Genomic DNA, 14,805 nt, shown 5'->3' with positions numbered 1-14,805 from the left:
CGGTTTGGGGTTCTTGGCGCCGCCCAGTGGAGAAAGGAGCCTTTGCATCCCATTTCTGTCAGCTGGCCCTGTCATAGAGATTCTTTAAAGGCTCACATGGATGTAAGACAGGAAACAACAGTTTCAAGTTCATCATAATTTGTTGGCAAATTTCATCAAAATTAAAATCCATTTAAAAAAATCTGATGTTCCAGTTTAAAAGAATCTCAAAGTTAGACAGTAAAGGTGGGTGGTGGAAGATGTCCTGCACACAAAACTCTTGTTTTGTGTTTGGATCTTTCTTTGGTGTCAGAGGGGTAGAGATCTTTTCTGTTCGTTGGTATTGATGCGTCTTGCACTATCAGGAATGAAATTGGTTCTCTGTGATTCACAGTTAGCAAATAAACTGCTTTCTGAGCAGCAGCAGCAGCAGCAGCAGCAACAACAACAACAACAAAACCCTCCCCCAATTTAAGAAATTTCTTTCAAAGAAAGCAAAGGAAGAAAGACAATGAGGGTCTGGAGTTGGAAGATTATTTGTAGATTTATGTTAGTTTAGCGTATGATGTACTTAAAATTCAGCCAACGCACCCTATCTATTTGCTTGAAAACAAGAGAAAGAAATCTGTTTCCCCACCAGACAGGGTCTCTCTAAATAGCCCTGGGTGTTCTGGAACTCACTGTGTAGATCGGGCTGGCCTAGAACTTAGAGGTCTGCCTCTGCCTCCAGAGTACTAGGACTAAAGGCATACATCACCATGCCCCCGATGAATTTTGATTTATTTTTAAAGATGAAAAGTGAGCGCTTTTTTTGTGTGTGCCAGAAAATGACTTTTTAGGTATACATTGCATATACTCTATAAGAAAATGATAACAAAACAGATATGTATCTGGGGTAGGGAAGAACAGAGAAAAGTTAACCATAGCTCTGGGGGATTTGCCATTAAGATTGTCCCCTTTGATTTTTGAGGACATTCATTGCATTCCCTGGGATCCCAATCAGTGGCGCATATTCTCTTCACCACAATTGCTTCTGAAGACTAAGAGCTAATCTCTCCAACCCTAGAAAATTTGGTATTGACTTTTCTTTAAAAATATAATCGGAAACATTCACAGGGTGGGGCCTACTGAGTTTGCTTTGGAGTTTCATGGATCCTCACCCCCTGAGCGCGCGCGTGCGTGTACACACACACACACAGAGAGAGAGAGAGAGAGAGAGAGAGAGAGAGAGAGAGAGAGAGAGAGAGAGAAAGAGAAAGAGAGAGAGAGAGGCCCTCCTCTTTTCCCTTCTCCTCACATTCCATCTTTTCTTAGGTCATATCCCCATCGCCTCCCTGCCAATGTTGCGAATTATTCCAAGAAAAACACCCTGCCGACCTGCCCCACACAAGCTGTGCCGTCAGCCTTTGAGCTCTTGAGTCGTTGTAGGCGTTGGAACAAAACAAAAACAGGCTTAAATGAATTATTTATCAAGGTCGAGAATAATTGATTTGTGCAGGGCCTTCAGTACTGGATTTTAAATGTTTCCTCCCCTTCCTCGCTTTCGAAAGCTGGCTGTGAATTGGGGCCCCCAGCTCGAGGAGCGCTTCATTTGGATTGTTTTGGGGTGATGTCAGAATGGAAACTCTAATCGATAATGGACCAGGAAGGAAGAGTAGCGTTTTCCGCACTCTCCTGCAGCCCAGCCACCCTTCCGCCCTTTCCGCAGGGGTCATCTGTGCCAGGGGCTCAGGGTACCAACAATGTCTATCCGGGTCTTGGGAGTCTGAGGTCGGTTGCCTCAGTAAAATCAGACCCCAGCCCGTGGTCGCAAGCTCTGAAGGGAAGGCCAAGGCCTAACCTGGGAGGGTCTGCAGGGCTAGCACCCAGTTCTGGCGCCAAAGGCTACTACTGTCTAAAGACGCTGAGGCGGCAGCCTAGACAGGTCCGCCGCCACCCACGGGGGCGAGCCACGTGGCTATAGAGGGTTTCCTGGATCCCTCCGGCCACCAGCGTCTGCCCGCAGCACGTCTTGGCTTCGGCTCACCGACCGCAGTTCCGTGATAAATAAATGTCTGCTCGCCTAAGAAAGGAGAGCGCTATCTAGATGGTAAGTCTTGGTAGCCTCAGAGACAGGAGGAAGAGAAATGACACCATGACAGTAGGAAACAGCTCAACACACTCTTGAAATAACGCGGGACACCCCCTCCCCCCGACCAAAGATCTAGATGTCCTTAGGATGAATCACCACGCACCTCCATCTTCCAGATCTGGGACTCACCCCGGAGGAAGCAAGGTCTCAGGAGGTCATTTGCCTCCGGGATACCTCTCAAGAGGGTCCTCAACCAGAAAGAAAAGAAAAGAAAAGAAAAAGGAAAGGAAGGAAAAAGCGACGTCCATAATCGCCACTAAACCCTGTCCTTTACTGACATCATTCTATACAGTCACGGAAACGATGCCAACCACGCAGATTCATAAGGTTCTTAAAAATGGTAATTTGGAGTAAAATGTAACTCAAAGAACTTTGAATCATTCATTAGCACCTTATAATTACTCTGCTAATTAGGTTGACACGGCACTTAATCAGGAGTAATACGCCGGCTTGTCACTGGCGCTTCCCATTACTCTGACATTCAACAAGAGACAGGTTGGAGACGTCCTGAAGAAAGAACGCAAGTTGATACCCTCCGACAAGGCGGCGTCACAGTCGCGTTCCAGGTCCCAAATGGATCGGCGGCGACTGTTTCCTTTCCAAAACCACGGCCTGCCACAGTGGGGAGGGGATGGAAGCATTGGAGGGAGGAGCTGCGGGAGCGCAGGCTGCAGACCAGCCACCCAGTTCCCGCGGCCCCACAGCAGCCTGATGCCGCAGGGAACCACAGCTGCCCGCGCCACTGGAGAACGCCTCGCCCGGGGTTTTTCCCGGTTCGGGAGAAAGTGCTTGGCCCGGCATTTCTTCCAGCACAGGCTCTGACTGGAGACAAAGTGGGATTTGGAGCCAAAGGCCTGATCCTTCCCGACAGGGGGGTCAAAGATGTAGCCCCCCAGCTCAGTGCCTCTTCAGGATCTGCTACCCGGCTGGACCGAGCTGGAGCGCACCGGCTCCTGGGGGGAGAGTAGAGCTCAGACGCTGCAGGCCCACGCGGAGCTCTGGCTCTGGTGTCACACACTTCCCCGTGGGGTCCCTCAGCACCTCTATCCCCTGCTCCTCGTGTTTCCGCTCTGCTCAAGCGTGCTTGGGAACCGTGCGAGCGGGGCTGCGCTGCAGGCCACCGGGAGCCGCGGGATCCTTTTGCCCTTCGCGGCCTCTCCACTCACCCTCCAATCTGACTTAGCACGGGCACATCTAACGATCCGTACCGCATCCCCGCTTCCCGCCCGGGGGCTCCCTTCTCCAGTGCCCTTCTGGTCTCTCCCCATCTCCCTGGCCGGGGTACTCGTTACAGTGGGTACCACTTGGACCCCTGGAGTAGGCGTTGGGCTCAGGGCTGCGGGCACACGGAGGTTCGGGTTCTCAAAAGAGCAGCGGGGTTCGAGGCGCGCTGCTGACGGGCTGGCCAGGAGCGCGCCCATTGGCTCCCGGCACGCCGGCGTCGCTGGCTGGCGCGCAGCGGCCAATGGGGCGCGGGGCCCGGGCGGCGGGGGCGCGGGCGGGGAGCGGCGGTGGCGGGGGCCGTGACGTCACGGGAGGGGGTCGGCGCCGCCCGCGAGCCCGCGGATGACAAGCCAACGCGCGGGGCAGCGGCGGGAGTCGCCGGGCGCCGCCTGTCCGCCGTCTCCTGCGCCCGCGCTTGCTCCTTCGCTGCTTCTCCTCCTCCCCGGGCGGCGGCGGCCGCATTCGCTCCGCAACTTTCCAACAAAGTTCAGAAACTCGGCTCAAGGACTGCCGGGTCACGCACGGCGGTCACCTCAGGGACCGCCCGGCCTTAGCGGTCGCTGCACCTGCTCCGGCCGCCGCCGCCGCCGCCCGGGATCGGGCAGTGGGCAGACCCAGGCGGCGGCGGTGGCGGTGCAGGTGGCGGCGGCGGGGTCGCTCCAGCGGCCAGCTTCTTAGTCTCGGTTCCGCTCGCCGCTGCCACCACCCACGTGCGCGGTGGTCCAGCGGAGTGGAGCACACCTTCCCGCTTGAGGCATTTGGGGGCTTTCCCCTCTAATTTTTTTCTCTTTACTTTTTATATAAGGGGGAAAAGTTGAGTCGAAAGTGCCCACTAATTGTCACCTCCCCATTATCCTTCATTCCCACCCCGCTTTTTTTTTTTTTTTTTCTTTTTTAAAGCAGTGTCAACGCTTTTTAGTGTCTATTTTGTTTTACGATCGATAGTTTCCCTTGCTTGGTCCCTGCGGCGGCTGATCCGCGGAGTAGAGTGGACCTCATGTAGAAATGACAGCAATGGAAGGGGCCAGCGGGTCGAGTTTTGGAATAGACACTATTTTGTCCGGTGCTGGTTCCGGCAGCCCCAGCATGATGAACGGGGATTTCCGATCGCTCGGTGAAGCGAGGACAACGGATTTTAGGAGCCAGGCCACCCCGTCACCCTGTTCGGAGATTGATACCGTGGGAACGGCGCCCTCTTCACCGATCTCGGTCACCCTGGAACCCCCGGAGCCGCATCTTGTGACAGACGGACCCCAGCATCACCATCACCTCCACCACAGCCAACAGCCGCCGCCACCATCCGCGGTCCCCGCGCAAAGTTTGCAGCCTTCGCCCCAACAGCAACCGCCGCCGCAGCCGCAGTCAGCAGCCCAGCAGCTGGGCTCGGCCGCCGCGGCCCCCAGGACTTCCACCTCTTCCTTTTTAATTAAGGACATCTTGGGAGACAGCAAACCCCTGGCGGCTTGTGCACCCTACAGCACCAGCGTTTCTTCTCCTCATCACACCCCGAAGCAGGAGAGCAACGCGGCACACGAAAGCTTCAGGCCAAAGCTGGAGCAGGAGGACGGCAAAACCAAGCTGGACAAGAGAGAAGACTCCCAGAGCGACATCAAATGTCACGGTGAGTTGCGCGGGAGCTGCCCGGGCCACTTGAGTGACCGCTGAAGGAGAGGGGCCTAGGCGTGCGATTTAGCGACGCACCTTAAGTTCTGTGGGTTACATTTCTGCCCCACGACCTTCACGGCCATCCGGCTCCGTTCTTTGTTTTACTTAATTTTAAATGTGCTGGAGGAAGGTGGTAACTGAAGAGATAGGATGGGAGACACTTTTCGTTTAAAACAGAGGCTTACTTGGGATTTTTTTTTTTTTCCATTTAGCTGAGACCTTGGGAATGGGAGTGGGAGGGGGTGGAGAGAAGCTGGTAGCCAGTTGTGGTTGTCTAGGTCTGTGATCACAACTTGATGTTTATTTTTGAATGCAATACCACCCCAGTATTTTCCAAATGCCCCCTCCATATTTTCTAAATGCCATCACAGAAATTGTCTGATTTAATGTTAGAAAAAATTCCAACATTATTACAGGAGAAATTCATTTTTACTAGTTGATGATTAATACAGAGAACAAATCATAGCCAGTTTTTAAAGAACACCCTTCTCACCGATACCCCTCTTCTGGCCCTTCCAATAACAAATATTTGTGAAAACTAAATTTTATGGAATTTGTTTTTGTAAAATCAAGACAACAATGGGAATTATCTTTTAATACCCTATTTTCGTCTTGGGCATTTTCAATTTCATAAGTAACTGTTCTTGTCTTTGCATTGCAAAAGATTTTAAGACACCAGGGAGATTTCCCCCATCTTTAATGGTATTATTATTATTATTAATGCTTAATTTTTCTCTGGTAAGGATTGCAGTCTAGAAGGTTCCTACCTTCTAGGATATGGGCTCTTCATTTTACTGTTTATAGCATTAGCATAATAGTGCCCCAAACAGATGTACAGTCTGGTCTGGCGATTTCTCGTTCACCAACCTCCCCAGTGGGTCAATTAGAGAGATTATTGTTCTTCCTGCAGGGAAGATCAAGGAGTACTGCACAAACCGGTACAAACGGAGAGGGATTGACATATCGATTTCCTAGCATTTCAGCAAAAAACCAAACTTGACAAATAGAATCCGGAAATTTCTGTGCTGTCACCTGGATGGGCTCAAGTGTTTTTTGAGCTCAGTTCAGTGTCTGGGTGACACATTCTCTCTGGAGCTTGGAAGGGACCCGATACAGAGGAGGTCTGCAGAAGGTTTGAGTCTTAACATTTTCCAAATGCATCTGAAAAGAAACAAAGGCATCTAAGTTCCAGCTAGCAGGAAAAAATATTAGAGCAACGTCGTGAAGTCTGCCTGTCTTGAAAACAGAGTAGAAAGACTTTGGAGAGTGCCTTACAAAGAACATCCCTTTGAAAACAATAAAGAGGGACATAACATAACCTCCTCTCAGACCAAAGAGAACTAGAAACAGGAGACCACAGACACTTAAACTCTCTCAGGCCTCTCTGCTCTCCAAGGCCCAGTAAAGGGTGTGGGAGTGTGGAGGTGTGTGCCAGGTGGACACTCCTCTCTTCCGCGGTTCAGGCTGATTTACAGAACCCTGTCGCTGTTTCTACCCTAGGAACAAAGGAGGAAGGAGACCGGGAGATTACAAGTAGCCGAGAGAGTCCCCCCGTGAGAGCCAAGAAACCTCGAAAGGCCAGGACAGCTTTCTCAGACCACCAGCTCAACCAGCTGGAGCGTAGCTTTGAGCGGCAGAAGTACCTAAGTGTCCAGGACCGAATGGACCTGGCGGCCGCACTCAACCTCACTGACACCCAAGTCAAGACCTGGTACCAGAACCGAAGGTGAGGAGAGCCACTGGGTCCCTGCAGGCCAGGCCATTACCATTTTCTCTCCTACCCTCTGGAGATGCGGGACAGAGTCAGAGGGTCTGTAGTGGGTATTCTCGGGGCAGAGGTTAGGCACACATCCAAATGGGAGCGGCTAAGGGCACCTGGAGTTTGAACACTTTTGTGCTCTAAATGTCTTAACATTTGGTTCTCCTTCCCTGCCCCCCAGAAACTAGAGGCACCACAGTTTCCCCCATTTTGTCCTCAAGCCGACCAAGCCGCACTCAGGTTGGAATATCTGTGTAACCTGACACCCAGGATGAGTCTGTGTGCACAGAGCACCCTTAGAACTGCCACAAGCTGGCTCCCAATATCTGTGTCAGGCAACGTGGCCTAGCTATTGAGGTCTTCACAGAGTTGTCCCACCGGCCTTGGCTTAAATGTTAGGCAGTTGGGAAAGCCAAAGTCCAAGCCTTGGTTGCCATAACATGGAAGATCAGGGAAACCCATCTGGATTAGAGCTGGACTGGAGGCCATGGGCTGGAGAATCAGGCAGCTGGTTGAGCATCCACTCTACAGTGTACGTGGGGGAAGGGGAGGAATTGTCTGTCCCCATGTCCTGGCTGTTTCTGCAGTCTCATAAAGAGGAAGGGTGGGGAGGGGACACAAACCCTGTCCCATGCGACTGATTAAAAAAAGACATTAAGAAAGTGTCTGGCCTCACCCTGGTGGCTAGGGACAGACTTGGGCAGTAGGAGTTGAGGTTATGTCCTGTTTCCACACCTGGTGCTAAACTCTCTAGGCTCAATTCTCTGCCCCCTCTGTCGTTTGTGTCCTAATCGTTCATAAGTGGGGTTGGAAATGCCCGTCCAGTTGTCATCTTACCATAATTTTCTGTCTCATTACATACGGTTTCAGCCACCCTAATTCTGTCGGAGAACATTAGTGTCATCTGTAGCCAATTTAAAACCGGCGACATGTTTATTAATTTGGCTAGAGCTGCTGGGTATAGATGCTCCACCAGGCTTGCCTTCCTAGGGCATTCGAGTACAGACCTCACTCCCAGCTTGGTGCAGTGGGAAGAGAGGAGACCCCCCCCCCAAAAAAAAAATGGATCCCAGTGTTTAAGCACTACTTTCTCTTTTAAGGAGAGAATATCTTGAGACCCATTTCCTTCCACCTAGAATGGTCAGAGGTACCGCTCCCTAGGGAGAGCTCACTCTCAAACGAATTCCAGTTTGAACCTTGTCGCTCTTCCCTAAGCCTGTAGTGCCCGGTCAGACTTAAGGAGGAACTGTCCCGGCAGCCATGGAGAGTGCAAACCCGGAGTATTAGCCTCCCTTTGTTTCTGGTTTTGGTTTCCTTGGGTGCGATTGAGGGGGGGGGGGCGAGATCTATCCTTTCTGAGATTGCTGGTCAGAGAAGATTGGAGGAGAATTGGGGGACCAAGGGAAGAAGGCTGGTGAAAAGATGGGATTTCATTTGGCTTCCGGGAAAGTTGCAGGACGTAGTTAAATCGTGGGGCAGACAGCAGGGCAGAGGGCCAGAGAAGGCAGTGAAGCTTGTGCGACTCCATCTGCGAGTGTCCCCACGTAGAAGACGTAGTTTGAAGAACTGATTTTGGGTCTGGGCCGTCCTGAGAGCGTGTGGGTGAAGCAGGGTGGGGGTGGGGGCAGGAGAGGTGTATTTGAGGTTCCCCAGGCCTCCCTGAAGTAGGGAGGATAGGAGAGAGCGGGGGAGCGGCGAGCGCGGTCCCGGGATCGTCCTCCGCAGCCGCCGCCCACGCCCACCCGATTTCTTTCAGAACCAAGTGGAAGCGGCAGACTGCGGTGGGCCTGGAGCTGCTAGCCGAGGCCGGGAACTACTCCGCGCTGCAGAGGATGTTTCCGTCGCCTTATTTCTATCACCCAAGCCTGCTGGGGAGCATGGACAGCACCACGGCGGCGGCGGCGGCCGCGGCCATGTACAGCAGCATGTACCGAACTCCTCCAGCACCGCATCCGCAGCTGCAACGGCCGCTGGTGCCCCGCGTGCTCATCCACGGCCTGGGGCCTGGGGGACAGCCGGCCCTCAACCCTTTGTCCAACCCCATCCCGGGCACCCCGCATCCCCGGTGAGGAAGGAGGGACAGGAGGGACAGTGCCGCAGCCCTCCAGGTTCCCACCTCACCCCGGACAGCTGCCCCTCCTCTTCCCGCACCAAACCAACTGGAATAGAGGCAGAGGAGTAAAAGGGGGAGCTCACCGGTGGGCTGGGGTTCCCAAGGACCAGCCAGCTCTCAGATCTCCATCTGCCCCCTCAGAGGCAGGGCCGCAAAGCTCCCCAAGTGTGACTGGAGAAAATACTGAAAAGTGCAACCAGTAAGTGAAAACACCCATCCACCCACACATACACACACACACACAAAAACGAACCCTCGAGTTCTTTCTTTTCTTTTCTTTTTCTTTTTTCTTTAAACAAAATGACTTTAGGGACATGCAGCAGGGAGGGAGGGGGGAGGGCTAAGAGGGGACGAGAGACTGGATGGAGAGGAGCCTTCGGGCAGAGAGAATTGTTACTGGACAGAAGCCTGAAGTTCACCCCCCAGGCAGAAGGTGGTACCCTGGACATCCAGTCTGCCTCAGAGCAGAGGAGGGTGACGGAGAACTTTGCACTGATTTCTCATGAGCTTTTTTTTTTTCTTTTGGAAAAGTGGCATGCTACATAATATGAAAAAAATGTACATTTGAAAGACTGAGCGATAAGTGATATATCATATTTATTATATGTTGTCCAAAAAAGAGTCACTTATATACGTCAGTAATAACATGACTTTTCTTTTCATGTCTTTTTGATTCAGTAAAATAAATGCTTAGACAAAAGTATAGATTTTTTGTGATTGAAAATTACAAAAATAAAGTTTATCTTTTTTTAACAAGCGATGAAATCCCAGGGAGCTGATTTTACTTAAAAAATAATAAAAAAACACGCACCGGTTATGAAATGCGTGACCTGGGCGCATAAACTATCCCTTCAGTAGTAGTGTACAAAATCTGTCCAGACCTAGGTCTGTCTGGCTTGTAGATAGACCGCTCCATTCCAGGTGCCCGCCTCTTCTGAACCACGTAGACTACGTAGAGTGGTGTCTTTTTAAAAGGATGGTTTAAAGGATAAACACTTGTTTGTGGACTGTTGTGCTAAGTAGGCACCTGGCGTTCCATGCTGGTCCCGCTTAGTCGTGTAGGTTTTGCGGTGTGTATGTATTCTTCTGTGTGCCCCTCCCCTTCTAGAGCTCTTCCTGGGGCTGAGTGTGTCCCCAAGCCCTGGCCAGCGAAGCCAGCAGGAGCTGGGCGGCAGGCGGACACTAGGCCGGCCTTGCAGCTGTTCAGCCGCCTGCGGCTGGGCGCCCTCACTGCCGGACAGCCTGCGAGCGGGAGGCTGTGGGCCGAGCAATTAGGAATCCCCGGGGGACGCCGAGTGCCCTGCTAACAAACCCTTGTCGCCGCTTTGATCCTTGCCTTCTTAGTTCCCAACTGCGACCTTCTAGCCTTCCCAGCCCCTCACCTAGTCGCTCGCGCTAATGAGTTGTGCTTGGATCCGCGAAGCGGGAACACAGCGTCAAACTCTAGTTAAGACAAGCTTGCCAAGCCTTTTATCTGTGCTTCTGGAAGTGCTGGCACCCAAAATGAAAGACCCTGCCCAGCTTGTAGAGGAGGCCCTTGCGGGCTTCCTGTGTGTGTGTGTGTGTGTGTGTGTGTGTGTGTGTGTGTGTGTGTACCAGAGCCACGGCTTGATTTTGGGCTGCAGGTGCCCAGGGCGAGGCTACTATTTACTAAATCTAGCATTAAGGATTGTTTTAAGAAAAACTGTAGGGCTGAGAAATGGACCGGAGGAACACAGCTACAGAGCTATTCATGTTCCTGTTTAGTGTCAGGTCACTTCCTCAGCAGTAGGGGAAAACCTGATCCTATGTGAGCACTCTCCAGTCTCCATGCTCTGACAGAGTCCAGAGAAAACAGTTATTACACATCTAGACCTGGCCTCCAACTTGGTTTGCTGCTTTAAACATTTAAAAAATTTAAAAAAAATTTTTTTTAAATGTAGTGGTGTGGAAATGTAAACTGAAGAGGGGTGGGAAGGAAAATGGGAGGAGAGAGAGAGAGAGAGAGAGAGAGAGAGAGAGAGAGAGAGAGAGAGAGAGAGANGAGAGAGAGAGAGAGAGAGAGAGAGAGAGAGAGAGAGAGAGAGAGAGAGAGAAATGGAGGAGGAAATGGCCTTAGGCGCCTGTATCAGACCAAGGCTAATTAGGGAGTGGCTTGCAGATTTCACCCCAGCTCCTCAGTTGAATCAAAATGGTCTTGGACTTTTTATGAGTCTAACAAGAGTCTGGGATAGCCCTTCTATATTTTGTTTGTTTATTTATTTATTTACTTATTTACTTACTTACTTACTTGCTGAGTTAGGAATACAGCACCCTGTTCAGTGTGGAAAGGCTCAAAGCCTGAGTACTCAACAGGCACCCCCATTCCAAAATCTTAGCATTTATTGGATTTTTTTTAAAGTCAAGTTTCAGTAGTTTACGATGATTTGCCTAGGTCTATAAAATCATTTTCTAAGGTGTGAGGAATCTTCTGTTCACACTGTACCTGGGTCTGGAAAGCTCAGGGCCAAAGAAAGCACAGGTGTTGTTTGTGGAAAGGATCCACATAAAAGAATTATCCAGTGTCTGGTAGGAAAATGTAGGAGCAAACTTACTCACCTAGGTAAGGCCTTGGCCAGTGGCCCACCAGCCCCCTACTGGGGAGTCAGCCCACGGTGGTTATTTCCCTCTGGGGCTTGAACTTGGTCTCTGTGGGTGGTCAGTGCAGGGGTAGTTCTTTCCAGGCTTGTGGTAGCTGTTCTGCATACATCAAAATTTCTGCAGGTTCACCTTTCCTGGCAATCATGTTTTCTTGCATCTCCTAAACCATGTGGTTGAAAACGTCTGCCCTTCTTTTCTCCATTTGTTTTGGCTTTGGCTACTTGCTGTTTAACACAGATTGTTAGATTGGTGTTGCAAGAGGAGCTGTTTTGGGAAGCAAGTTGGGTACCAAGTTCCTTTCTCTCCAACACTGCTGCAAAGGAGACCTTCACAGGTGCCCTAAAATCCCAAGTCCAGAAACTACTGCTTAAAAATCAAGAACAAACTGAGTTCATTCCTTTACAAGGGGGTTCTTTCGTGCTTTTGTGCTGGCCCAGTTAAATTTGGGGTGAGGTGAGGGGCAAGCAAATGTGTCTTTCCACAGGAGATTTAGCTGGTTAAGGACTTCCCCGAGTGGCTGTGCCGGGGAGCTAGCTATATTCCTTGTCTTTCCCCTGTCTGAAGGGCAAACTGTGACTGGTCTCTGGACTGGAAGTCTAGACAAACAGAAACCCTGACGACATTCTTTGCTTCCCACCAGAGCACAGGAAAATGGACTTGTTTCAGAGGGATGCTTAAAAACCTTAAAAGGTCCATCCTCAGAGGCTTGCTGGCCTGGGGATCAGCCAGGGGAATCTGGCAAACACACTATAAATAATCAGTAATTTACTTGTTAAGGAAGAAGTTAAACTTTCTGGCCAGCAGCCAGTCAGTTGCAGTCCAACCAAGCTATTTTCAATAAATTGCAATGTAACCCTTGCTGCTTGGCGCCAGCCCCAGAAAATATATTTACCACCCTGTATCAATTTATTTTTGCCCCCCCAAAGGAAAACCCACACAGTGCCGATTAGACAGCCAATTTCCTGTGTTGCTGCAAAACCCAGCTTACCCTTAAACAAAGTCTCTCCCTTCCTCCCACCTACATTCTGCCTCTGCCTAGGCAACCTTTCAGGAGAATTTGCTCAACTCCCACCCCTTAAACAAGGTGGCTTGGGTGTAGTTTGGCTTTGTTATATTTTTAACTTTCTAAAAACATTGGGGAAAGCCCTCCCCAGGGCTAGGAAAACTTCAGTGCTTTTAAAACCACGAGGTGGCAAGGAATACACTGGAAGAAAAATCCAGGCAGAATTTGAAGTCAGCAAGCTTGAAAAACAAGCCCTGACTTTTCACCACCCACAGACAGGTCAGGAGGAGATAAAACCGCCTTTTTCTGGGCAGCTTTGGACCCTTTTGGGGGAAAGCTGGACCACCCTGTGTCCTAGCAGCTGACCACTGACAGTTGTGGGCACATGGGCAAGTGGAACCATCTCCAGGGCTGACCCTGGATGAACTTTCTGGGGACTCCAGTCCTCTTTACCACTTGAATCTTTCTTTTTTTTTTTTTTTTTTTTTGAGCTGGGGCCTAGTGCCTAGCACCCCTCCATATCGCCTGTAGAAGACAACTTGCTTCCTCTATCTGAATGAGAGTCAGTGTGGACTCCCAGACTGGGTGATGGTGAGTGGATGGGCTCCAGGGCTGTCTTTTTCAGGGAGATGTCACTGGCCTTTTGCGTTGGAAAATCAGCCCCACTATCTTAACGGGGGATGGGAAAACTCAGAGACCTTTGCCTTGCTTTCTCCTAGCTGGGATGTGAAGGCCTCTGTCATTGTGAGCTTTTCTGGGCTCGCTGCCATTCTGTTTCTTCCTCTTTACCTCTCCTTGTTTGGCCCTCCTCCTGGCGATCTCCAAGGTTCTCTTTCCTAGCACCACAGACAGCTCCCAGGTCGCGCTGTGGAGCGAAGATGAGAGCAGGAGGTTCCAGGCAAGGCCCAGACTACTAGGAAGGGTGGGGTGGTGTGGGGTGGGGGAGTGTGCTCACGGAGGGGGGAGGTCCCGTGATTACAAGGAGCCCTTCCCGGCAGCGCTTCCTGATTAACTCGAAGTCCGACATGGTCACATTCCAAAGAACACAGTCTCAGATCAATACAAGTAATTCAAAAATCCCAAAGATCTGGGGGTAAGTAGCGCTCTGCGACAGATCAACTTTTAACCGCCCCCCACTTAATAAGTTCTTCACGGAAGGCCCCCGAGCCCCGGCCACTGCGGGGGTCTCCCTTGGAACCTGCCCGGCGGCTCTTCTGCTTCAGTCGCGCGAGGTCTCCGCAGCTGCAAGCAAGCTCTGCGGAGGAGGTCGAGCCACGCAGGGTCCGTGATCTGCAGCGCTTCTCCCTCCCCGCGTGCTCACGACCTTTTGCGACCGTCTGATCGTATAGGAGGCCCTGAAAGGAAAACAGCGTACGGAGCGCGAGGCAGAACTCTGCCTTGGCCCTCGGTGCTGCCCTTGGAAGGGCAAGGCCCTGTGCCACTCCCGGCCGGCCGGCGGCGGCACCGGGGGGGGGGGGGGGGGGGGGGGGGGGGGGGGCTGGTGCCTTCAAGTCCCCGTAGCTAGGCGCTCGGGTCTCTGTGCTTGCCTGGCCTCAGGGCAGTCAGGCGGCCTTGTAAGCTCCTGTGCTGGTGGTGACAGAGGTGGCAGATGAGTTTCAGGATGATTGTCTGGGAAAGGCACCTATAGACAGACCTGGGTCAAAAATCCAGATATATTTCAGGAACAGTTCTCGGGATGACCTCCAGAGCAGTGTTGTGAGTTGTGGAAGAAATAAAAAGCAGGTCTCCATCTCCCATGAAGAAAATAAACTAAGCTTTGCAGCGCTGTGCACCAGGACCCACTTCCTGCTTCACTCTTCCTTAGAGCTCAGGACTGCAGGAAGGTTACCTTTCTTCAGTTCCTGGAGTCAGTTTCTTCAACTTTCTGGCTCCCTTCTTTCTCTTCCTAGCTGGGTTAGAGGGATAGAAAGGCTAATGGAAATTAGGAACTGACCAGGATTTTAGGAGTGTGAATTATCCACGATTGTGGCTTTAGGCACCAGTGGAGATCTGGATTTCCCCAAAAGTGAAGGCTGGAGGAAGAGACACTCAAAGGCCTCTATTAGGCCGCGTCTACGGGAAAGGGAAAGAAGAGACATGTTTTCTAGAGAGCAGTTGGAATTTATAATACCGCTGGTGGTGCACTCCTAAGCCACAAAACTAGAGTGCCCTCATGGAAGGCAAGCCGTCCTAAACACAGTTGGCTGGGTGTTAGGAAATGGCTTGGGAGGCTGTGATTACTACAATACCTCGGAGAAGCCAAGCTGTGTGTGGCAGTGTCCAAATATGAGATTCTTATGGCAGGTCTCTTT

At 51.3% G+C, this 14,805-nt stretch overlaps 1 protein-coding gene across 1 annotated transcript; it reads left to right on the top strand.

The window, feature by feature from the left end:
* The first annotated feature begins 4,300 nt into the window (after positions 1-4,300).
* Positions 4,301-9,130, top strand: Barhl2 (BarH like homeobox 2). The gene is made up of 3 exons (XM_021163821.2): positions 4,301-4,955; positions 6,500-6,725; positions 8,515-9,130. The coding sequence occupies exons 1-3, from the start codon at positions 4,340-4,342 to the stop codon at positions 8,825-8,827; spliced, it is 1,155 nt and encodes a 384-aa protein (XP_021019480.1). The 5' UTR covers positions 4,301-4,339; the 3' UTR covers positions 8,828-9,130.
* The last annotated feature ends 5,675 nt before the right edge of the window (positions 9,131-14,805 follow it).

Source organism: Mus caroli, chromosome 5 (assembly GCF_900094665.2).
Source record: "Mus caroli chromosome 5, CAROLI_EIJ_v1.1, whole genome shotgun sequence".
NCBI classification, from domain to species: Eukaryota; Metazoa; Chordata; class Mammalia; order Rodentia; family Muridae; genus Mus; species Mus caroli.
Note: the sequence above shows the minus strand (reverse complement) of the source record. Positions and strands in the feature narration are given on the sequence as shown.

What these genes read in the sequence shown, in the direction of transcription:
- Barhl2 (XM_021163821.2), top strand. Translation starts at nt 4,340, where the DNA reads ATGACAGCAATGGAAGGGGCCAGCGGGTCGAGTTTTGGAATAGACACT. An exon ending in GAGCGACATCAAATGTCACG is followed by an intron (nt 4,956 to 6,499) that starts GTGAGTTGCGCG and finishes TTTCTACCCTAG; the next exon opens with GAACAAAGGAGGAAGGAGAC. An exon ending in ACCTGGTACCAGAACCGAAG is followed by an intron (nt 6,726 to 8,514) that starts GTGAGGAGAGCC and finishes GATTTCTTTCAG; the next exon opens with AACCAAGTGGAAGCGGCAGA.